A 25,342-nucleotide genomic window follows, 5' to 3' on the forward strand; every position below is an offset into this window, starting at 1 on the left:
TTATTTTCATATTTTTTAAGTTGGATAAAAAAAAAGATTGAAAAAGAAAACCAGCATTATTACTTCATAATAGAACCACAGTGCATTATTTTTTATTTGAAATTGTATAATTATAATAGGGCTCCTCTAATGGGGCTCCTGGTTTGTTACATGTCTTTAGCATTCCTCAGATATTAAGAAGCTTTTTCACAGCCTCTTTGTACTGCTGTAGATTGTCCTCCGTTTCCCCCTCATTCTTCAGCTTGACCACCATGTTTTTGTACTCCTGTACGGCCGGCTGTCCGAGTAGCTCCTCTCTGGTTCCCCCCTCCACCTCATCATTCGCTCCGAGTGGCCGCATGCGCTTGAGAGTTTCCAGAACGTTCTTCTGGGATGGGCTGTCTTCCCACTCGTACTCTTCCATGTCAGCACGTGTCTTTTCTTGCTCCCATTGCTCGGTTTTCTGTAGAATACAATGAAATGACAAACAGTTTAGGCATCCAACGGAATTCCGAAAAGAATTGTTTTTGAATAGGTTTCCCAAACACCGCCCCCCATTCAGTGGTCAGACCCTTTAAGTCCCACCCATAACTTACACCATTGGTTGATCCTGAAGTTGACACATTTGGAAATTCAAACATGCAGAGCAATGTTTAAAAATAAAAATAATAAAAATAAGCGACAGCGTTTGTGAAGTCAACCTACGAATCGCCTACTACAGCCCAACGTATACTCCGATTTTGAAGCGAACGCTTAGCATCTGCGTACAGTTGAAAGCTAGCCTTTCTAAGTATACTTCAGTTGACTGTGCGTGCATACACAGGAGGTTGGGGGCATGCACGCTACAATGGCTATGAGATAATGGACTATTTTTCTTCAGAACCCATAAAGACGTAATATTCCTTCAGACTCGAGTTAAACAAATCGAGTATCTCGACATCACACACGCGCTCTTGACATGCACATCCAAAGTTGTTGTTTCTACCTTCGTCTCCTGATGTTTAGCGGTGATTACATCTTCTAGTGCTTCTTTGTGACAGTAATGGCTCAACTGTGAGTGTTGCCACCTTGTGGACCCACTAATTAGTGCAAATAATTCAAAGTGCATGCACATTCTGCGGGCCGCACGCTTTCAGTACTCGAGCACTCTGCTCATGATGAAATTTGCATCATGCGTCCTGTACACAAACGCCTATCCTTCGCGTCTGGCTGAAGAATAATTTGGGCTTTATGGTTGTTTCTGCACAAAAAATTAAGACAAAAGCATTTTAAAGAAATAGTTCACCCAAAAATAAAGATTCTGTCATTTTTTTTAATTTACCCCCATCATTTATGTTTCATGACATTTGCTGACATAATCGAGAACAAATGTCGCTTCAGCATAATTTTTTAATCTGCAATTGAGAAAGATGAGGGGGGAAGATTATCAGCAAAAAAAAAAAACAAAAAAAAACTATACGAAATTTCAATCTGCTGGAATATTGCGCACTAGTCATACTGACTTCTTTCGTGATTTGTCTTTTTTGGTCACAATGAACTCTCCTCATATGAAAAAAAAAAGAAAAAAAAAAGAGCTGCGTAAAGATTAAGATTTCTCCTTTTGTATTCCATGGAAAAAGATCAGCATACATTTCTGGAACGAAAAACACACTTCACCTTTTAGCAAGAGTGGAACCGTTTTGCGCTCGGATGAGGAATCCTGGCAAGATAAAAATGCCAAGCTGATTTGGAAATAGCTGTAACGAACACGGCTACTTAAGTATGATAAACAGCTCTGATTTCACTTCAGCTACCGCATGCAAACATTAAGGAACGCCGCTGAACATTCGCTTAACCGTTTGAAAACAGCAAGTGATAATAACCTTGGAATCCCTCTTCTACAGTTTCTGAGCCTACATTTTCCCAATAATTTGTGCTCCATCTAAAGCCTGCAATCATGTCATATTCCTCAACGACAAAAACTTCTTTGTGCATTTGGTAGGTCTGTGTATGCCACAGAGCAGATAACCCTCTCGGCAGTGCAGGTGTTTCAAGACTAATGACTGTCAATAAGGGTCACTCCTATTCCAGCCCATGAAAAACAATCGCTCAACTCTTCATTCTCTCTTCGTTTCCAACTATCCTCCATTAATTCCCTCAAATCACCTTCACCCCAGGGCACTACTTAGGGAGGGACTGATGGATTAGGTGGTTTCCATGGAGATAAAGGTGGTTTGGGCAGATCTTGAGGATTTGATTAGGACTGTTGACCTGAATGATTCAATTTATACATAGAGGCAAATAAAATGGTTTGCAACTAATTGATGAGTTTGGCATTTGGGGAGGATAATTGAGACTTTGACTGAAGATACTGTATGAAGATGCTCGGTGGTTTTGTTGCTGTGTGCGAGCAATTGTGATCATTAAAGTGGGGATTCTTGGAGAGTTCTTTGGTCAAGGAGACACCAAAAGCAAGTGTTAAAGTCAACGTGAAATCAAAATTGACTCTTAATTTTCTTAATACACGTTTCTGGTCTTTTTTGTTTTTTCCCCCCAATTTGGAATGCCCAATTCCCAATGCGCTCCAAGTCCTCGTGGTGGCGTAGTGACTCGCCTCAATCCGGGTGGCGGAGGACGAATCTCAGTTGCCTCCGCGTCTGAGAGCGTCAATCCGTGCATCTTATCACATGGCTTATTGAGCGCGTTACCGTGGAGACATAGCGCATGTGGAGGCTTCACGCTATTTTCCGCGGCATCCATGCACGACTCCCCAAGCGCCCCACCGAGAGCGAGAATGACATTATAGCGACCACGAGGAGGTTACCCCATGTGACTCTACCCTCCCTAGCAATCGGGCCAATTTGGTTGCTTAGGAGACCTGGCTGGAGTCACTCAGCACACCCTGGATTCGAACTCATGACTCCAGGGATAGTAGTTAGTGTCTTTACTCACTGAGCTACCCAGGCCCCCCAAGTTTCTGGTCTTTGATGATCCATCTGTGCCGTTATTCCTAAGAAAACAAACGATTGTCTTTGAAATTCTTCATCAAAACCAGACTTTCAACTTTTCAGCTGATGTCACCAAGCCGTCTTATTTTTCAACACAATCAATCAATTCCTGATGGATAAAATAAAATCCCTACCTACATTAAGTTTTCTTGTTGAATATCGTATTTCTTAGAAGTACGTCACATTGCAGAAGGAAAACAGTATGTGAACTGCGTTTTTCATTGCCTTTAAAGCCTAATTTATAAATTGGAAGAAGCCAAACTTTTTTCTCCTGAACGAACTAAGCACCCTAGGCAAATGAAGCTTGCGTTTACACTTTGAGTGCCGTTTTTAAATGAGTTTGTTGAGTAAAATAAAGAACTTCACATACAAACCCAATCTGGTCTCATGACAATTTATAATAATTCGTACGAGATGGCAAAATCATAAGATATTGAGTTGGCTCGTGCAAAACCGTACGACTTTTACTCTCATAGAGAAAAATGAATGAACCAACAACCAATATAATTACAATGTTTCATAACTAACCCCTCACCCAAACCCTCAGGAAAGGAAAATAACTTATGTACCACAGGAGAAAGAAAATACTGGGGTTGGGAACAAGATGGTTATTGACATAACTATGAGAATGAGTAATCACTGACATTTCCTTTCTAAAAATAACATGTTGGATGTCTGTATTGTATCAATTTGAAATAATCTTGGTTGGTTAATCTCCTTTTTGCAGGAGCCTGTTGTATGATATCTTATGATACGTTTATTAGGAGACTATGTTGTCTAAACCACACCCACTATTAGTTAACCATTAGTTAACGCTTTTCAACTAGCCGAATTCTCTTTAGATCAAGAATTTCAGGGATGTGTGTGAACATGAGAAATATCACCAAACAAACACTTTAGCAGAACAAAAACGTCAGTGCATTTTGTAAATTTTTAGGCAAACTAAAAGAAGCACGTTCACCTAGTAGCACAAAGTACTGGGTCCTAGTAAGAATAAACTAGATAATTAAAGTTTGATAGACAAACTTTGATGTTGGCTTGAAAAAGCCTGGACTGAAAGTTTAAAATAGTTCTAAAAGCTTGAAGTTTGAGGGTTTTACAGGCCGAACAGATAGACAAAATGAATGTAAGATAGATAGAAAGTAGGGCTGGGCGATACGTAAAAAATATCGCAATTTTTTGCTTTATTGATTTTGGTTTAAAAATGTTAATTTATTGAAACACGAAAAACATAAAAAAAAAAAAAAAAGACTTTCTAAATTCAAATTGCGCTTTAAACTAAACGAAAAAAGCAATAAAATAACGAAGCGATCAAAAAGTCGTATTTAACCAACTCCCCAAATCCAAACATTTGCCATCCCCAACAACTCCGTTTGCCATCACGCAAGCATCCATCAACACAGATGGAAAATTACTAATAACCTACAGATTAAGAACTAAAGACAATTATAATAAAAAAAAACAAGCCTAATAAATTCCCTTGCGTTCCCAAAATAATGCTGCCAAATGTGTGTTTGTATTGTGTTTTGGTAATACAGCTAATGCTGACTAAAGAAAATAAAACTAATTTGTAGGTTCAAGGTGAACGTGTCTTATTACTTTATGATTTAATCACTTTCATCTTTGTTTATTTTATACAAAGATATATATTACTGAACCAGCAGTGTTGCGTTTTTAAGTGATTATTAATCACTTAATCACAGTATTATTTAAGTGAAATTAAGTGAACTAAACTCACAGCACCTCCCGAGATGATCGGAGATAATTTGCAGCATTCTCACAGACGTTATTCTTGCAAACAGTTTTCAGACGAATGAAACAGAGAAAAAAAAGAGTGAAAACTCTATACATGCGCTTATTCCGCATGACAGGTTCGTGCTACATGCCTCCAAACAAACAGTGAATCAGACACGAGCATTGATGGCTTTTCTTTCATCTGTTCTTAAAAATATAATAAAGTGTGTTTTTTCAAGCACGTGTCTTTGTGACTAACAGCATTTCTTGACATGTCAATCCGAGACGTCTTACAGGTAGATGAGCAAAATTTCCCGTGCATGAAATACATTTGGACGAGGAGCTTCTGAACTGGATTCAGCCTCGTCATATTTTGCGGGTGGCGGGTGCTAGTTTCACACCCTGGCCCACTCTTTAATATATTTGCTGACTTCCCAGATCCATGGTTTTGCCATTTCCCGATATTATCGATCATCATCTGTTCGCAATCGGCATCTTTGTAAGACATCGCCAATATCCGATTACATCATCACATCGCCTAGCCATAATAGAAAGATATAAAAAGTTAGATGGTTAGGGAGATATGTCAGTCGGTAGGTAGGTAGAGAAACTTAAGGCCACGTACACAATATGTAGCTTGAAAGCTCAAGCAGTTACAGTTGGATATTTTGGTCTTGGTTTAGGGATTCTGGAAAAACCAAAAACAAAGTCTGTCGAATAACAGCATGTTCAAGCCAACATAATTAGCCTTAAGACCACTTGCAAGTTGTTTAGATGCATTAAAAGCCAAACAAATTGGAAATCATATGGGTCATAATTAACCTCTCGAATTACATCCAGGCCATATTTGTTCCAAAACCTCTTTGAGTCAATGTGAACACAGTTTGAATGGATTATCCTCTAGCCGTATTGGCAGCTAAATCAGGTCTTGAAGATACAAATCACCCTCGTAGTTTCAAACAATTGCCCTCTTTGTGGTTCGCTATCCCCCTCCCTTTCTTACTCAACGTCACTCTAACCGCTCTTAACTATTCTGAGCCACCACTGTAGTAGCCATTGTGCTAGCGAAAGGCCAGCGTACATGTTATACTTCCCAAACCAGGATGGCAAACAAAACTAGACCGTGGCTTTGGGCCAGTCAAGTCCAGTCTTTTTAAAACATCTAAGAACATTACACAGCAAAAAGGCCAGCGACTCTTGTGAGAAAAACACGCTTGGAAAAAATGCTAACACGCGTGGAACATGATTCGAACATTTGTGCAAGTGTTGGGTTTTAGTGTGGCTGTGTGATGACACCCGATACGAAGTTTATTTGTTATTCTGAATCTGAAAGTTCAAGATCTTTACTCCTTAAAGAGGCTTTAAAAGCATCAACAGGTGAGCAGGTTTATGGCAGAAAGACAACAGGAGGATCTCTGTGTATGCAACACATTTGAAAGGCTTGGAAGCATTCAGTTTGCTGACTTTGAGAAGTTCAAGTGTATTCATTTCACATCTCTTGTCCTTAATCTGTGTTTTATCAGTTCTGATTAAAACAGAGCCTGCTAATTCACCATCTATTGTGCTAATGAGGTGCAACAGTCGCTACTCAAGTCTCACTTAAGTCACAAAAGAAACTCTCATTATAGCTTCTGTCTATTAAATACCTGGCTTCAACTTCGATTGTAAAGGTCTGTGTAAGTGGATATGTTTTTTCCCTCAAACAGATATGAAGTGAATTATTGATTAGTTGATTCATTGTGCTGTAATGAGAATCCATTGAGGTGCCGGCAACAGTTCTTTACAATTAAATCTCCTGTCAGCCAATCAATCGCTTCTTTCCCATGATTGTTTCCACTCTCAGGTTGCTCACTGTGTGAGACAGGTGTCAATCATGATTTACTTATTTTGAATTCTTATGTGCCATGTCAGCATCAATAGCTATTGTCATGGCAAGATCAAAGTAGTTTAATAAAAAACTGAATAACATAACTAAACTAACAAAAAAGAAATAAGATCTTTCAATTTGACATTTGATACCAATTCTGAAAGTATTCCTGGTGAAACCTTTTTAAACACATCCAATAAAAATGTCCTGAAATTTACTGTCCAGTAAAATATGCTTTATAGTCAATGGTATTCTACAGAAATCACATGTTGGTGGTTCTCCACCTTTCAATAAGAACACGTGTAAGTCTTGAATGACCAAAACAACAACTTGTATATACAGTTTGATCATGTCTAGATTCAAGAGGAAAAAATGGAAGCATCTTTCATTTATAACAGGGTTGACGTACAGTTTGTTATGGACACACTCATCCCATTTGCCACTTTTTTGAGATATGAGTTCATAATGTGTTTGAGATCTGATGGTGGAATTTGACATTCTGTAATTTCCAATTTAAGGGCTTCTTTATCATGAAAAACATCCAATCAGGTGTAAAATCTGAGTCATGGAGCGACAGATTCCCGAGACAGGTTGAATTAATTGTTTTGGTTTAAAGAGCACCTATTATGGTTTTTAAACGTGCCTAATTTTGTTTTAAAGGTCTCATACAATAGATTTACATGCATCCAAGGTCAAAAAACACTTTAATTTGCTCATAATTTAAATTGCAGCATTACCTTTTTTTCCCAGTGTCAAAAACGACTCGTTCAATGATCCATTCTAAAGGATTCATTCTAAACTCCTCCTTTCAGAGAGTGTACTCTGCTCTGATTGGTCAGATGTCCCAGTCTGTTGTGATTGGTCTACCGCTTAGTTTAGTCAAGCTTACAGTCTTCATCTGTTTGCCCAAGTATGCGTCACAATGCATAATCGAATGTTTGAAGGAAGGACATCAAATAAACCATGTCTATTTACACATCATGCATACTTGTCTTTCAGAGCACGTGCAAAACGGCGATGTCAATTGTGGTCTGATTAGCGTGTATGCATGCTGAACGAAGCCTGACTACATCGCATTGTGTAGGTCTGTTAGTCTGACTTCGCAAAATCAGACTGGTACGATTTCAGTCAGACTAAAGCATTTACATGCCATTTTTTCTCCCCAATTTTGGAATGCCCAATTCCCAATGCACCAATGTGAAATTTGTTGGCCAATACCGATTTTAATAAAAGACTATAGGCCGATACCGATGTTTTTATTTTATTTTTATTTTTTTCTCCCCAATTCCCAATGCATTCTAGGTCCTCGTGGTGGCATTGTGACTCGCCTCAATTCGGGTGGCGGAGGACGAATCTCAGTTGCCTTCACATCTGAGACCGTCAAGCCACGCATCTTATCACGTGGCTTGTTGAGCGCTTTATTGCGGAGATGTAGCGCGTGTGGAGGCTTCACGCTATTCTCCGTGGCATCCACACACAACTCACCACGTGCACCACCGAGAGTGATGGAGATATAGCGCATGTGGAGGCTTCATGCCATCCACTGCAGCAACCACGCTCAACTCACCATGTGCCCCACCGAGAACTAACCACAATATAGCGACCACGAGGAGGTTACCCCATGTGACTCTACCCTCCCTAGCAACCGGGCCAATTTGGTTGCTTAGGAGACCTGGCTGGATTCACTCAGCACGCCCTGGATTCGAACTTGCGACTCCAGGGGTGGTAGTCGGCATTAAGACGGATACCGATGTTTTGTCCTTCACCTTGTTTTTTTACTTAAGAATTTTGCCTTAAAAATGAGCAAACATTTGTATATGTATAAGCACTGAATATGATAGAACATTACAAATTCACAGTATGCATATGTTTGGCAATTCCACAGAAATATCAACCACATCATGGAAAAATAAAAAGTTTTAACCAAAGAAACAAAACCCCCTTTTAAATTTTGTATTATAGTGGTATAATGGATAATGCCGTCTAAGCCGCTAGAGGGCGCCGTTTGCTCACACAGCGCTGACTGAAGCACTGAATGTAGACTATATTTTGAAACATAGCCTTTAAGGTTTAGTACTCGTGCAATCATGTTGTGATTTCAATCTTAATTCAATCAATCATGCAGCATTAATGGATATCATACCGATGTCTCAGAAGTAAAAGTCTGCTAATTTAAAAGCGTTTTGAATGGTTTCCCTCATCATGTAGCCTATAGCAAAGTGCCACTTTCACAACTGTGATGTCCGTTTATGGCGTTTTATCCACATCAACGTGAGAATGAGAAAGAATTAAAAAAATTATATTACGTTTTTAGGGGTGCCAGCCCTTCAGCATATTGTGACTGTGTTATATCAGCGTTTTCATGCTTATAACCGATATGCCAATGGTTTTAAGTTGGTCAAGTCATCTGTCGTCTGTTCACCCCCATTCATCCTTTCTTTTCATGTTGTTAATCGGGGGTCTGGCTCATGGAAAACAACCACAATGTCAGCGGGACCCCACTGAAACTTTCATAAGAGTTGGGGTACAATAGAGCTGTGAAATATTAATATCCTGAATGAAAGACTGAAACTCTCCTCTCAAGCACACAAGAACAGAAATTACAGTATACCAGTCACAAATTTAGACACACCGATTCTTTATTATTACTGTTTTCCACATTTTAGAATAGTAAAGTCATCAAAACTATCAAATAATACAAGTGGAAGAATTTAGTTACAGCCCTCTACATTGCGGGTGAATCACTCGCATATGCGACAGAATTTTAGCACTTTGCGATTAAAAAGTGTCTGTTATTAGCCACTGTGTAGTAAATATTCAGAATTCACTTGCCAGTGATCGAGTTGTGTTGTGGCGACGACATGCAGTGGGTCCAGAGTTGTCGTGGATCGCGGTGTCACGTTTACATTGCATTTAACGACGTCAACTCTGATTTTGCTTACACTTCCTCGGACTGTTTTTACAACATTCTCCATTTTACAGCATGGCTACAGACCAGTGTACCGTGCCTGTTGGAAGTTAAAACTGTTCCAAAACTCAAGAGCTTGTAGGTTTAAATTTGAGAAGTTGTACAATAAATATTTGTACAGGTAAGTCAATACACATTATGCGAGAAACGTTTGCTTTGACTTGTTCCGTGTAATGTGTGTCCAAAGATGAGATCCACACACTGAATTATGTCTCTTTTAATATCCTTTCTGTCGTTTACAGTCAGCTGTTGATCAAAAAGTAAAAAGAAACTTTCATATTAATCATACATTGCACAGATGAGATTAAAAAAAACAACAACCGTGCAACTTCTCTCTCGTTAATGTGTGCTGCGCTCATTCAACAGTAAACACTTGCTCGTGGAACTGCCGGTACTCTTAAAGAGACAAATATTCAGCGCATATCAATGTAAACTCAATGTCAATTATTGTAAATCGTACAAATCATGCATATAAACAAACATGCAACAAAATATAAATATGTAATACATTTTAGGTTCCAACCTTGTGAATATTTTGTGTTAAAAATGTATATGAAATTTCAGACAGTGACAACAGCATGTATTATTATTATTATTATTATTATTATTATAAATGCAATTTTATGACATTTTTGATAGAATGTGAAATTTGTGCATTCTTAAAAAGCTAAGATGTTACTAAAATGAAGTCATATATCAGTGTGTATATATATATATATATATATATATATATATATATATATATATATATATATATATATATATATATATATATATATATAGAAGAGGGCACATTCCCGGTTTGCTTACATCTTTTCATAACGCTTACATGTCATCAAACGTCTAGCAAGTAAAAACAAAAATTTACTAGCCAATGGCGATTCTTTCTCCAAAGTGTCCGTAGAGGGTTTTGTGATTAAAAAGTGTTAAAACAAATCTATCTATCTTCTGTTGGAGCTTTTTCGAAGTAATCACCCTCTGTCTAGATTACAGCTCTCTCAGCCAACTAAATGAGGTGCAGCTAGAACAATGACTAAAGTATCTGAATCTGAATTTTGTTCAATTGAATCCTAGACATGTGACATATTTTTTGTGGTGTTTTTTATACATATACACACACACACACACACACACACACACATCTATATATATATATATATATATATATATATACACACATACATACAGTTGAAGTCAGAAGTTTACATACACCTTAGCCAAGTACATTTAAACTCAGTTTTTCACAATTCCTGACATTTAATCATAGAAAACATTCCCTGTCTTTGGTCAGTTAAGATCAATACTTTATTTTAAGAATGTGAAATGTCAGAATAATAGTAGAGAGAATGATTTATTTCACCTTTTATTTCTTTCATCACATTCCCATTGGGTCAGAAGTTTACATACACTTTGTTAGTATTTGGTAGCATTGCCTTTAAATTGTTTCATTTGGGTCAAACGTTTTGGGTATCCTTCCACAAGCTTCTCACAATAAGTTGCTGGAATTTTGGCCCATTCCTCCAGACAGAACTGGTTTAACTGAGACAGGTTTGTAGGCCTCCTTGCTCGCACACGCTTTTTCAGCTCTGCCCACAAATTTTCTATCAGATTGAGGTCAGGGCTTTGTGATGGCCACTCCAATATCTTGACTTTGTTGTCCTTAAGACATTTTGCCACAACTTTGGAGGTATGTTTGGGGTCATTGTACATTTGGAAGACCCATTTGCGACCGAGCTTTAACTTCCTGGATGATGTCTTGAGATGTTGCTTCAATATATCCACATAATTTTCCTTCCTCGTGATGCCATCTATTTTGTGAAGTGCACCAGTCCCTCCTGCTGCAAAGCGCCCCCACAACATGATGCTGCCACCCCCATGCTTCACGGTCAAGGCCTCACCCTTTTTCCTCCAAACATAACGTTGGTCATTATGGCCAAACAGTTAAAATTATGTTTCATCAGACCAGAGGACATTTCTCCAGAAAGTAAGATCTTTGTCCCCATGTGCATTTGCACACTTAGTCTGGCTTTTTTATGGTGGTTTTGGAGCAGTGGCTTCTTCCTTGCTGAGCAGCCTTTCAGGTTATGTCGATATAGGACTTGTTTTACTGTGGATATAGATACTTGTCTACCTGTTTCCTCCAGCATCTTCACAAGGACCTTTGCTATTGTTCTGGGATTGATTTGCACTTTTTGCACCAAACTACGTTCATCTCTAGGAGACAGAATGTGTCTCCTTCCTGAGCGGTATGATGGCTGCGTGGTCCCATTGTGTTTATACTTGCGTACTATTGTTTGTACAGATGAGCGTGGTACCTTCAGGCATTAGTAAATTGCTCCCAAGGATGAACCAGACTTGTGGAGGTCCACAGTTGTTTTTCTGAGATCTTGGCTGATTTCTTTTGATTTGTCATGCAAAGAGGCACTGAGTTTGAAGGTAGGCCTTAAAATACATCCACAGGTACACCTCCAATTCAGTACACCTCCTACCAGAAGCTAAGTTGCTAATTGTCTAAAGGCTTCACATCATTTTCTGGAATTTTCCAAGCTGTTTAAAGGCACAGTTAACTTAGTGTATGTAAACTTCTGACCCACTGGAATTGTGATATAGTCAATTTAAAGTAAAAACAATCTGTCTGTAAACAATTGTTGGAAAAAATTACTCGTGTCATGCACACAGTAGATGTCCTGAACAACTTGCCAAAACTATAGTTTGCTAATATGAAATCTGTGGAGTGGTTAAAAAATGAGTTTTATTGACTTCAGCATAAGTGTTTGTAAACTTCTGACTTCAACTATATATATTTAACAATTAAACAGCATTTTACGTTTTGTTAAATGTTTCATGTCAAGAATTCAAACGAACAACATTTTTATTCAAATACTTTAGTCACTGTTCTAGCTCCATACATCCTGAGATGCTTTTTAAACATTATTGAAGGAGTTCCCGTGTATGCTGGACACGCAGTGGATGTTTGTCCAATTTTCAATTTGCATAAATGAATACAAATGTCAATTTTATAAAGAAACTCATAAGTAGGCACAATTTATATTTGTCAATAAAACTAATTTCAAGCATGTAAACACAAGCCTTTAGATCAAAAGGTTTCTAAAATAAAATAAATTCAGTCGAGTCTGCCAAACTATTGACTGTGACTAGATATGTGTCTAGAAAGGAGATGTGAAGAGAGATGCATCTCATTACAGCTTGTAGGAAAGAGTTACTTTGAACAGCGTACAAATGTCATGGAGGTTTGCAGACTCACCCAGGACTCGTGGTAAAGGACTGTTAGAAGGTACATGGCGTAATCATAATTTTGCTGTCTCAACGGGCAACTAAAAACAGACACAGTGAGATTTATTTCAAAGATTTCATGTTTAATTTGTGTTTGAGAAGTGTATAGAGAAAAAAAAGACTTTAAACTAAAAATATCCATCAATGCATTTCCCTCACCTGTCTGTGGTGATGGTGAGTGTGTCTGTCTCTTTGCAGTAACGTTCTCCACTAAGTCTGATTAACTTCTTTCTGGCGTGATCATCCAGATTTAAACTGGAAAGTTTCACCTACAAAGAGAAAAAAAACACATTTAAATTCTTCTAATTAAAGAATGAAAATTAGTTCATTAAGTGCAAAATGTTTATGAAAATAAATCAGGAATGATTCACAAAAACAAGTTAAAATCATTGAAAATTTAAACTTTAACTTTCAAAATTTGACTTTATTTTTTTTCCTCCCCTTTTCTCCCCAATTTGGAATGCCCAATTCCCAATGCGCTCTAAGTCCTCGTGATGGTGTAGTGACTCGCCTCAATCCGGGTGGCGGAGGACGAATCTCAGTTGCCTCCGCATCTGAGACTGTCAATCTGTGCATTTTATCATGTGGCTTGTTGAGCGTTAATAGCGTGAAGCCTCCACACGCACTATGTCTCCGCGGAAACGCGCTCAACAAGCCACATGATAAAATGCGTGGACTGACGGTCTCAGACACGGCATCCACGCACAACTCACCACGCGCCCCACCGAGAGCGAGAACCACATTATAGTGACCACGAGGAGGTTACACCATGTGACTCTACCCTCCCTAGCAACCGGGCCATTTTGGTTGCTTAGGAGACTTGACTGGATTCACTCAGCACGCCCTGGATTCAAAATTGCGACTCCAGGGGTGGTAGTCAGCGTCAATACTCGCTGAGCTACCCAGACCCCAAAAATCCCTTGACTTAAGATTTTAAGTGTTAATAACTCAAACTACCAAGTAAAAAAATATGAGGCTATGTGGAGTACCCACAATGTGTTCTGAAAATCTGTTTTAATCTTAATTATTTATGCCGGTTTATTATATGAAATAAATTTGAGAATTCATTAAAAAAAAAATAAAAAAAAATTATTGAAATTCCATTCAATTATAATTATTAAGTTGAAACAACAACATTTATATAACAAATCTGAGTTACGTCTACTTGCATTTAGTTACCTTAACTATTTAAGTAAAGTTAATTCTATATGAACACCAAGTTAACTGAATTTAATTACACAAGTTTTGGACATGCCATTACTCAATTCAACTGAGGGAATGAGTTTACTCAATCAATTGAGTAGTGTCAACTTATTAGGGTTTTCAGTGGACATATGCTGAGTTGTCAGGTTTTTGTCACTCTCATGTATATAACTACTTCATTATGCCTCCAAGTATCTTCCTAACACCATGTCCTAACCAGACGCGACGTGACGCTGTGACATGCGATAAAAGGTATCTTTACCATGTTAATCAGAGTTTTGTTCAAAACAGCCACGACATACGACGAGCGACAGGGCTTTCTATATTTGTAATGGTTTCTATTTCTGTGACGTCCCACCAAGCAGCGCAGTCAACAAATGGGTCTAAAATGATTCTTATTGCAGTATATTATAGCCGGCATCTCATTAGCCAGTTCAGAACAACTTAAATTTTGGCCAAGGGTGTCACACATCTACCGAATTTTATGCTTGAGGTCTCGTTCTCTTTAGCCGGAGCTCTGTCACACACACACACCGGTTCAGAATGGAAGTGGGGAGACATCCCGACATCCAACTTTCTCTCCGCTTCCCTATTACATGGCGAAATAACAACAGGAGTACTACGTGAACTTAAACAATCGTAACAGACTGAAGAAGGATGTGATTCATAAAGTAACTTTGCTGTGTGTATGTGTGTGATTGTGTATTTATCCTCTCAGGGCTTGCCGTAGAAAGCGTTAAGGAGCTTCAGTGAGAAAATGAGTTGCGTTCAATAAACACACTGTTCCGTCTGTGATTGTTCTAATTTCCACATTTTATTGTCAATAATCCTCATTTTAGTGTATGAATACTGCAGTGTTCTGAGTTGGAATATTTTTGTGTAACGACCACTAAACTTGACAACAGGGTTGATTTAGCCTTTAAAAGCAAAGTTCATCTAAGGACAATGTCCACAACTCACAAACTAAATCTTCACTTCAATCCAAATCTTCCACATTTCTCCAGCAATCATTTTCAAAGCAATTTCAAAACCTCTTTCCTGTATCTGGCCTGCCTCCAGTCTTCTAAACAAGTTTTTTTTTCTTCTAAATCCTACTCTTGACATCAACAAACCATCAAAAATGAACTAACTACTTCGTGCAACTCTGCCCTTTTAATCCCACTCCGGATTGGCCAATGAGATCAAACACAATTCATTATGATGTCATCACTCAGCTCTCCGACTAACAGATCGAAGAAAAAATAGAAACATGAACACACATTAAAGATGTATTTTGCACGCATTTGTTCATGTGTATGCAACCATGCACATATACACAAACAGATGCGACATGCAGGGAATGCGGCTGATCTGACGTTTGATGAATGTTTCGGCGAAGTCGAGGAAGGGAGGTGGGAAAAGACCCTCTCTCTCTCTTGCCTGGAGACTTATCCCGCAAATCTGACCCTTCACTTCTAGCCCTAATCCAACGGGATTAACGTCAGATGGCAACTCCCGCACTGCAGTCGTAATCTAACAGCAGTTTTTCCAGGCAGATGGTGAGAGATTTATTATAAATCACATATTTCAGATTATGAAGAAAAAGAGAACTAAATATATATAAATATGTGTATTTATATAAATCAATGAATAACATGAATCAAGGTCATAACATGAGGTCATAAAATGACCTTAAAGTAGCATGTTTACATACATAATTTGGCCTTATGTGAAAGAGTAAACTCATCCTCATATTATTAACAACTTCCCCCATATTTCCTCAACCCAAAGTGAGTTAGCAATAAGTTGGTGCTATTTTTTAAGTAATATTTTGGGTTCAACACAAGTTAATTTCAATCAACAGCATTTGTGTCATAAACTTGATTACCAAAATTTTTTTTTTCTTTACAAAAAGCACAAATCTGTGTTCCAGTGAGGCACTTACAATGGAAGTCAATGGGGCCAATTTTTGGAGGTTTAAAGGCAGAAATGTGACGCTTATAATTTTATAAAAGCACTTACATTAACTCTTCTGTTAACTTGTGTATTATTTGAACTGGAAAGATGTTTAAATTGTCATTTTAGGGTTTATCACGTTATGTTATCATGGCAACAAAGTTGCCACATATTGTTTACATATCGTTTATGCCACAAATACTGTCGATTGACCTTAAAATCTATTGAACCGGGAATATTCTTATTTTCATTACACTAAATATTCTATTCTCCTATTTCATTAAGGGTTAGGTTAGGGTTAGTAGTGTTAGGTTAGCCGCCTAACCTAACCCTAACAGTCTTTACCTTGAGCGTTACTATTCTGGCATCTGGGTTTCGCAGTGAAAGTCCTGCAGACACAAACTCTTTATTCTGAACCTGGATTGGGAAATGCTCCATGCATTTCTCATCAGAGTCCAAAGCAGATGGCCACTCCGTACAGAATGCTGGACAAATTAAACCAGGAAAACATTTCGATTTCTCTTCATTTACCCAATGCATAACGACACATCAATTACTGTTCACCATATAAAACTGTAACAATCAAATGTATAGCTCAACAACAAACGTAAAACTCACGTTTGAGGGCCTTGCAGTGCTTCTTAATGGCTAATGGGGTTAAGTGTAAAAAGTTTGGAATCTGAAAGACATTAGACATGTGATTAAAAAAAAACTGTATTTATGTAGCATGGCCCCTTAAAGGGATAGTTCACCAAAAAATGAAAATTCCCTCATTATTTACTCACCCTCATGCCATTCCAGATTTGTCTGACTTTCTTTCTTCTGCAGAACACAAATGAAGATTTTTAGAAGAATATTTCAGCTCTGTAGGTCCATCACAATGCAAGTGAATGGTGACCAGAACTTTGAAGCTCCAAAAAGCACATAAAGGCAGCATAAAAGTAATCCATATGACTCCAGTGGTTTAATCTGTCTTTACTAAAGCGATCCAACTGGTTTGGGGTGAGAACAGACCAAAATAGAACACCTTTTTCACTATAAATCTTGACATCAGACATCGTTGGTGATCATGATTTCAAGCTTGATTACACTTACTATAGTGCCATCTAGCGCTCCGAGCATGCGTCAAGCACTAGGAAGTGTAATCGAGCTTGAAATCATGATGTTGCCTAGAGACTGCAATGGCAAGATTTATAGTGAATTTTTTTTATATTTTTGTCTGTTCTCACCCAAAACCGATTTCAGAAGACATGATTACTTTTATGCTGCCTTTATGTGCTTTTTGGAGCTTCAAAGTTCTGGTCACCATTCACTTGCATTGTATGGACCTAAAGAGCTGAAATATTCTTCTAAAAATCTTCATTTGCGTTCTGCAGAAGGAAGAAAGGCATACACATCTGGGATGGCATGAGGGTGAGTAAATGATGAGAGAATTTTAATTACTGGGTGAACTATTAAATGGCGAACGTCTTAAAAGGATCAATTCACAATTTAAGACACTTATTTTAATTTTCCAGGTTTGAGATTGTGGATGCAGCTCAGTAATATGCTTTCACATACCTGAAGAAAAAGCATTTTTGAAGACTTGAATATTTCTGCTTCTGTTTCATGTTAATGTGTGAATCAAGACATTTTAGGTGTTTCTATACAGACCCCCTTTACAGTGGGGTCAAAAAATATTGAAGATCTGGGACCTTGAAAACCCTATTTTAATTTGGAAATAGTTTAAGAAAGGCCTGCACGATTGTTAAAAATCATAATTATTTCCATTGCTGTTGTAATTGTGATTAATTTAAATGAATAGACATTACATTAAATTCCTCAAATTGAACCACTGACACTGCCCAAACAGTCAGTTTCACATCGGTACTCTTAGCAGCATGAAAAACACCAGTTATCCCAAAATAAATTAAGAATTTATACACAGACATTTATTAGAAATTGTCTTTCTGTGTACATACATTTTAAACAGAAAACATGCAAAACATCGGTTAAATGTGCAGACATAGTTTTAGGATTAAAACAATACATAAAACAAAGAAAAGGTGTAATACAGTATGTGTTATCAGGTTATGTACAAACTTCCATAGTTTCAAGCCGACTCGTTCAAGCTGTAGGGACGTTCCAAACACTATGAAATTCACATTCATGTGCATTTTTCAGTTCATTTTTTTATTCAAATGATTACACTAACAAAGTACATTTGTTTATTGTATGATGATGTAGTTTGTCACCTTGATCAGTTCCAGATTGCCCTTCTTCTCAGGCGGTACACCCCTCTTCACCGGATAACCCATCCGCACTGGCAGTGGAACTGCAGAAGGTTTGAATGACGCTGCAGTGGGGTAAACTGCGGTCCAGTCCTGACCCACGGACATCTGCTCTGTCCTGGGCTCACCGGACTGCGTGATGCAAACAAAGTTGTTAAGGATGTTGCAAAGGCTTGTTATCGTTAAATATGGACAGCTCCACAGATTCATAAAACCAGATCCAAACTATATTGCACTTACAATGAAGGAAAGTGAAACTCCTCACCTGTCTCTTTGATTTGCGCTGGCCCCGAACACCTCTGCCTATAGCGTCTGTAATCACAAATACAAGGAGTGGTGAAATTGAGCATATCTAAAAAAAATGCTCTTAAAAACATCAATTAATTAACCCTAACCCACAGTACACTGAACAACACCAGACACCAAACACATTCACTTATATTCAACATATCAGACAAAAAAGCCAGCAACCTTTACAAAAATGTACAGTGATGGTATGACATGGTTATGCAATGGTATTTCGATATATACCATGGTACTTAAACATTACCATGATATCATGGTATTATTAATGTATTTCTGAAAAACACATTACTTTGGTACCATATACTGTATATACAAAAATCGTTGAAACTGATGCCACTGAATGATTACAATATTTTTTTTTATATCGTGGTACTTTGCACAAGTCCAAAAAAATATTATATTACCGAGGAAAATGTCCCCCCCCAAAAATAATAATAAATTATAAAATAAATTTGGGACATTTTCCATGGTAATATAATATTTTTTGGGACATTTTTTCCATGGTAAAAAAGCACCACAATATAAAAAACTTGTATATAAAACAAAGTAATACTATGTAATATTTCATTTTAACCGATTCACGTTCTTTTCTAATCGTAACAACAAATAAGCGTCATCAACTATGGTACGCATTAATAAATAATATTGACAGATTAATATGTGTTTACCTCTTTCAGTGGCCACAGCACTTGTTGAGAGGACATTGCAGATAGATATTCCCCTCCTGAATGAAAATAAATGATATATTCGGTTAATATTACAGTTTATTCTGCATAAGGAGGACAGCGCAGGGTGAGCGACGGTCGCAGCCATGATGGAAAACCTGCGCGGCGTGACTACGGTGGCCCGGAAGAACAGAAATAACGCGAAGCTGAAATAAACCGTCGCGTGAGAGGGACGCTCGAGACAACAAACAGTAGTGTTTACACTAAAATATTTGATCGATTAATAAATTTAATTATGTATAAGGAAGGTGTAAACAAGCCAAACGTTCTGCTTTTAATTCAAAACAACACTTTAGTAAAACTTTGAGACATTAGAAAGTCGTAAGAAAGACTCGCGAGACAGATAACGTTTGTAGCTAACGGAAACAGTCATATGTAGCTAAACGTTATTTATACTAAATATATTGCCTGTATATGGTATCCAATATTGGGTGTAATGCATTACTAAGTAATTAATTACTGTAATTAAATTACTTTTTCATTGAAAAAAGTAAAGTAAGGGATTACTGTTAATTTTTCAGTAATTTAATTACAGTTACTTCTGAAGTAATTGCGTTAATACTGTATAGACTCTAGAACAATTCTATATAAAACAATAGTGAATTTCAAATCGTCTAATGATAAAATGTATGTTTTTTATTAATTTAACGCTGCCCCTTTAAATTCTTTGGCCAGTTCATGAATAATTAATTTGATTTTATATGATTTATTTGAAAGAATTAAAAGAACAATTTCATGTCTATCCTTGTAGTTTTCATCTGGTCAAGTTTGATACGGTTTTAGAAAGTAATTAGTAATAAGTAATGCAATTACTTTTCAGACAGAGTAATTAGTACAGTAATTTCATTACACGTAGCTAGAAGATGTAATTAGTAGTTAGTAATTAATTACTTTTTTAGAGTAACTTACCCAACACTGATGTGGTATCATATTAAATTATCTAAGTATTTTAATTGTCTAACATAGATCGTATCAGCTTTTGCCCCCATGTGTGTGTATTTCACAGCGTCTTAAAAACGCGACGCTCGTTGACTCAAACAGCTTGCGTGACGCAACCACACACGTTTTTGAGTCCATCTGGGCTGTTTGTCGATTGTTTTTCTATGTAGACATGCGTTAGACGGATGTCTTTGACCGTGGCGCCGTGTCTCGCGCAGGAGCGCCGCGATTTTTAGACGCCGTGTGACGCTAAAAAGAACTCCAACGCGTCTCGAGACACCTGAGTTCTGCTCTATTCGCGGCGCTGCGTCTAGCTTTTAGTTTTTCAGCGCAATGATGCGTTCGGTGTGAATGGTCCAAAGACGTTCGTCTGACGCCCCCTGACAGACACGTATGACGCGCGTCATGCGCGTGTGCGCTCTCAGCATCTCTCCACATTAACTCAAACCAACAGCCGCAGCTTCAGCATCACACACGAATGTCTCTCTTCATTACCACAATTAACGCGTTTTCAGCAAACGATGATGAAGAACCGACGCGTAATGATGCACGAGAGGTATTGTTATTGCTTTTAAAAAATTACGTTGTGCATGACTAACTAAAACAGAAATGACTTTATTTAGACTTTGTGTGTGAGTATGAATTCGGAAAGTAAATTTCAAATTTAAATGTAACACTTTTTAGACAATTTATTAGAATGCTATGAATTTAAATACAGTTGAGAAGGTAAAACGTTAAATTGTCTCAATATTTAACCATTCTTGCAGTTAAAAATGAACAAATTTAACAATAAAGTCACTCACGTTTGCTTTATTTTATGAAGCTTATGAAGAATGTTGTTTATTGATGCCTGGCTTACACTGGCATTTAACACTATTAAATGTGTTTACTATATATAAATGTAAATCTAAAGAAATTAAGACATTTTGTCTGAATATGTGCATAAATATGCAAATGAGAAGGCATCTATATGCAGAAAATCTAGATAAAATCTGGATATGTAGATAATGGCCACATTTTCTATGTCATTCTATGGAAACGTTCCTACCTTAATTTTGACAGACAATATAAACCAATGATAAATTATTCCAAATTGGTACTGACAAGTGTAACAACAGATTAGGCTGCACAGAAACCATTTAAGTTTTTAAGTCAATTATTTAATTGAATATTGAATGGTGGATAGACGAGTGTTTGAGTTTAATGTGAAATGAATGACTGTGTGTGTTAGTGTATGTGTGTTTATACAGTTTATCCACTAAATCCTCTTGACACGATCTGACTGTGAGCGCTTTCTATCTCTTGACGTGGTGATCTGAAGCTTACAGCTCATGTGAAACACTATCTGCGAGCAGACGGCGCTGTGGTCGCAGGTCTTTCGCCGTCTCTATCACTCTGACCGACAGACATGACAGAAAGATAGCTGGGTTTTGTTTCGATTTTTTTCCAGTGGCTTTGTGTGTACGGCCGCTGGTCATCTCATGATGGAGAGGGAACGTCTGACCTCATTAATGAGGGTATCTGATCACTCTTCTCATGTCTTCATCATTATTGTGTCATGAAGATTCGGTGAAATCACAATCAAGCTTGAGTGATGAGTGACATTTTCAGCCGTCTTAGTTCTGGAAGTATTTTTCCCATTCAATTTTCTTTGCCATAGTGATTTCATAAAGCCTTCATAAAAGAGTTGTGTGCATCATGAATCAAACCAACCAGCTCCGAGGTGATTCACAACATTACAAACTTTGATTTGAAGCACAAAAGTATTTGAAAACTGAACAAAAAGACAAACTATAATCCCATTAAGCTTTGTATGCTTTACATTTTAAGCTTTAAAATTGTTGATTATTAGTATGGACGCAATATATTTTAATTCTGTTGCAAAATATTCACATTTATATAAGTAGTTTGAGAGCGTCAGGACTTGGTTGTGTCATGGGAGTCGGTGGTCGCTGCAAAGCTCTTTTGGCGCACTTTGTTTGCCGCAGTTCTGCTTCTAAACACGTTTTATTTTTAAAGGAACTTTAAATCATGCAGACTGATGACTTTAAAGAGCACCTATTATGGTTTTTCAAATATGACCTTTCATGTAGTGTGTTATATAGCTGTTTGTGAATGTAAAAAAGTCTGCAAAGTTTCAGAAATCAAAGTGCACGACAAATGGAGTTATTGACTCCCAAAAGAAAGAACCGATTCTGAACACCTGAAACGAGTCGTTAGTAATTCCAGACTTACTTCCAGTACTAACCTACGGAATTTGGTAACAAAAACCCACCTCTGGTCTTCATTGGCTGCTCGTGAACAGCTTTGACCCGCCCTCAAACACTACACTAAGCGGTAGACCAATCACAACAGACTGGGACATCTGACCAATCAGAACAGAGTAGGCTCTCTGAAAGGAGGAGTTTAGAATGAATCCTTTAGAACGGATCGTTGAAGAGCATTAACTTAAAAACTTCATCTGTTTGGGAGAACATTTATCTCGCTTTTAGTGCCACACAGTGGACATTTCACCTCGGAACTGCCGTGATAAGGAACCGCGTAATATCCTTTTGCAAAAATGTCGGTGTGGTAGGGCTGGGCGATTAAAAACGATATAGATGTTTTTCTAAAAAAAATTAATTTTCGATATCGATGATAACCTTTTGAGTAATTTTCGATATTTAGCTGATGTTCTACATCTAGACAATCTGATCAGGTACGTGTTGCTAAAAACGCAAGCAGTTCGGCAAAGTTATTCACACAACTAACTGAATGACAGTCACGAAATCAGCCTGTTAGGAGGTATTAGCAGGCTAGTGGCTACATAGACCTGCTCTCATGGAAACCGGCATTGAGGCATGGTAGCTAGCTAGCTAGGTAGCTAGCTAGCTATCCGGCTAATATGATAACGTTGTGCACTGAACAAGACAGCACTGTCAATGCAATACAGCAACAACAACTCCAACATCAACACCATTGCTGTTTATTTATGTACTATTTAGTTCAGTGTTTTTCATGATCGATACCGCTGTTGCAGGCTAGAAAGTGTTTCTTCTTCTTGAGATGTTTATTGGCGGTTGTCAATCCAGTTTATGGTGCATTACCGCTACCTACTGAGCTGGAGTGTAAAGTGTCACAAGAATGTCTTTCAGTGGAGTCAAACGATGAAATTGACGATGAAATTGGCGAAATTTCATCAAAATTGGTCACACACCTTATGTAGGATTAAATCCTAAACTGAGCATACTTTAAAGGTAGCTTACCCTCTGGAGCCACGTGACGCCAGGCGAAGGGCAGATGTGTGAAAGACAGCTCTGCGCACTTTGCTAATTTTTAAAAAATTATTTTCATGATATAATCCGTTGAAATTCGATACACCCAGTTACACATTTGCTGTTTAAGGTAAACATGGCAAAGAAGTCAAAATCCTCAGGCTCTGGAGACATTAAAAGACACTTACGGGTTCAAGATGAAAGCCCAGACAGGCCTGGGGACCGGGGACTCGATTTGGATGGTGCGGCGGGAGAAGGAATCCAGCATCAACTGTCCAACATGTCGGTGATGTTGACGAAGGTACTTGCGGACTTGGAGGATCTCGCTGTAATACGTTGATCGATTATGGCAATGGAAAAAAAATTCTCTGAGTTAGTCTCAGGAGTGACAGATGTTGAAAAACGAATCGATTATTTGGAGTCATCAGAGGGGGAATTAGCCACTAATCCACCCGAGACCAAAGTTGATTTGGAATGTGTTCTTGAAAAGCTTGAAGATCTTGAGAATAGAAGCCGCAGGAATAACATTCGAATTGTTGGAATTCCTGAGCATGAGGAGGGCAGAGATATGGTGAAATTCCTAGACGAGCTTTTCCCGAGTCTGCTCGACATAACAGGCCACAAGCTGGAAATCGAGCGAGCTCACAGAGTCCCTGCTCACAGATCTGCTGAGGGAGAAAAGCCCCGATCGATTCTGGCCAAATTTTTAGATCATCCGATAAATATCTCATGTTGCGCCAGGCGAGGAGCAAAGGAAAGCTTTCTTGGAAGAATTACAATATTTTCTTGTTCCCGGACTTTGTGAACAAGAGAGAAATGCAACCGGTTTAAGGAATGCAAGAAACTCTTACATCAGCGGAAGATCACTTTTGCTCTGATGTTTTCAGCTAGACTGTGAATAAACACAATACTCTGGCTTTCGGAGGAAGCTGGGCGCCATTTTTGTTTCCTTTTGCGTTGGCTCCGCCGAGTGGCTGGAGTTTGTTTTGTTTTGTGGATTAACACTTTTCCTTAAAGAAACTTTTGCATTGATGGAAGATCACTTTTACAATGAACGGATGACCGCAAAATATCTACATGCCCGCACAAAGGATGTTTTTTATAAAGTTTTATGTGGCCTCCGAGTGAATTGACTTCTTGACCATGCACGGAACCGGGATGCGTGTTTCGTTTCCTTTTGTGCTGGTTCCACCTAGCGGCTGGAGCTTGGTTTGTTAAATAACATTACTTCGGGACAGTTATGGATGAATCTGTCAGTTCCTTGTGCTTATGCCTCCTGTTGGCTGGAGTATGATTTGTGGAGTATTTTTGTGGGACATTGGAATGATTATGTCATCTACTGCACTCATCAGCTGGCTCACTGAAGATTAGTTTGTCTGACCGAGGAAACTGATCGGCTTTATATCGGCTGGAATTTGTTTTGTGAAGAAACACACCTTTGAGACAGTTCTGTGAATGAGCCTACACGTTCTTTGTGTTTATTCTGTCTATTGGCTGGGGTTTGTTTTACAAAATATTTGATGTTATGTAATTTTGCCTTACAAATTTGTGAGGCAAAATTGAGCAATCCGATGGCAAAGTTGTCATGGTTGACACCAGTTGGCGCTTTCGTGCGTGGGGTTAATGCGCACGTTTTTCATTTTTCTGTTTGTTTTGTTTGGGGTTTTATTGTTGCATTAATGTTGAAATGTGGTCTTCATAATTTTGTTTTTGGCACACAATTAATTTTTTCTATTATATCAAAATGTCAAATGTTAATATGAGTGGATTGTCTCTCTCCACATGGAATGTGAATGGGTTGGGGCACCCCATAAAAAGAAGGAAGGTTATTTCTTTTCTTAAACGTAAGAAATATGACATAGTGTTTCTTCAAGAAACGCA

The 25,342-nt window shown here is 38.0% G+C and overlaps 2 protein-coding genes across 2 annotated transcripts in view; both read right to left on the bottom strand.

The window, feature by feature from the left end:
- Window positions 1-25,342, bottom strand: part of LOC127437111 (ribonuclease inhibitor-like) — a 481,472-nt gene that overhangs the window by 170,185 nt on the left and 285,945 nt on the right. The window lies entirely within an intron of this gene.
- Window positions 71-19,378, bottom strand: LOC127437127 (28S ribosomal protein S35, mitochondrial-like). The gene is made up of 8 exons (XM_051691830.1): window positions 19,212-19,378; window positions 18,503-18,549; window positions 18,202-18,369; window positions 16,586-16,646; window positions 16,313-16,452; window positions 12,989-13,098; window positions 12,801-12,870; window positions 71-442 (listed from the first exon to the last, which is right to left on the bottom strand). The coding sequence occupies exons 1-8, from the start codon at window positions 19,354-19,356 to the stop codon at window positions 167-169; spliced, it is 1,017 nt and encodes a 338-aa protein (XP_051547790.1). The 5' UTR covers window positions 19,357-19,378; the 3' UTR covers window positions 71-166.

This window comes from Myxocyprinus asiaticus, chromosome 48 (genome assembly GCF_019703515.2).
Source record: "Myxocyprinus asiaticus isolate MX2 ecotype Aquarium Trade chromosome 48, UBuf_Myxa_2, whole genome shotgun sequence".
Classification (NCBI taxonomy): Eukaryota; Metazoa; Chordata; class Actinopteri; order Cypriniformes; family Catostomidae; genus Myxocyprinus; species Myxocyprinus asiaticus.

Bases quoted from the DNA above. Each gene is read 5' to 3' on its own strand.
- LOC127437127 (XM_051691830.1), bottom strand. From the start codon at position 19,356: ATGGCTGCGACCGTCGCTCACCCTGCGCTGTCCTCCTTATGCAGAATA. The intron at 13,099-16,312 runs GTAAAGACTGTT...TTCTCTTTGTAG, and splicing joins CCAGAATAGTAACGCTCAAG to GTGAAACTTTCCAGTTTAAA. The intron at 443-12,800 runs GTGAGTCTGCAA...TGTATTCTACAG, and splicing joins TCCTTTACCACGAGTCCTGG to AAAACCGAGCAATGGGAGCA.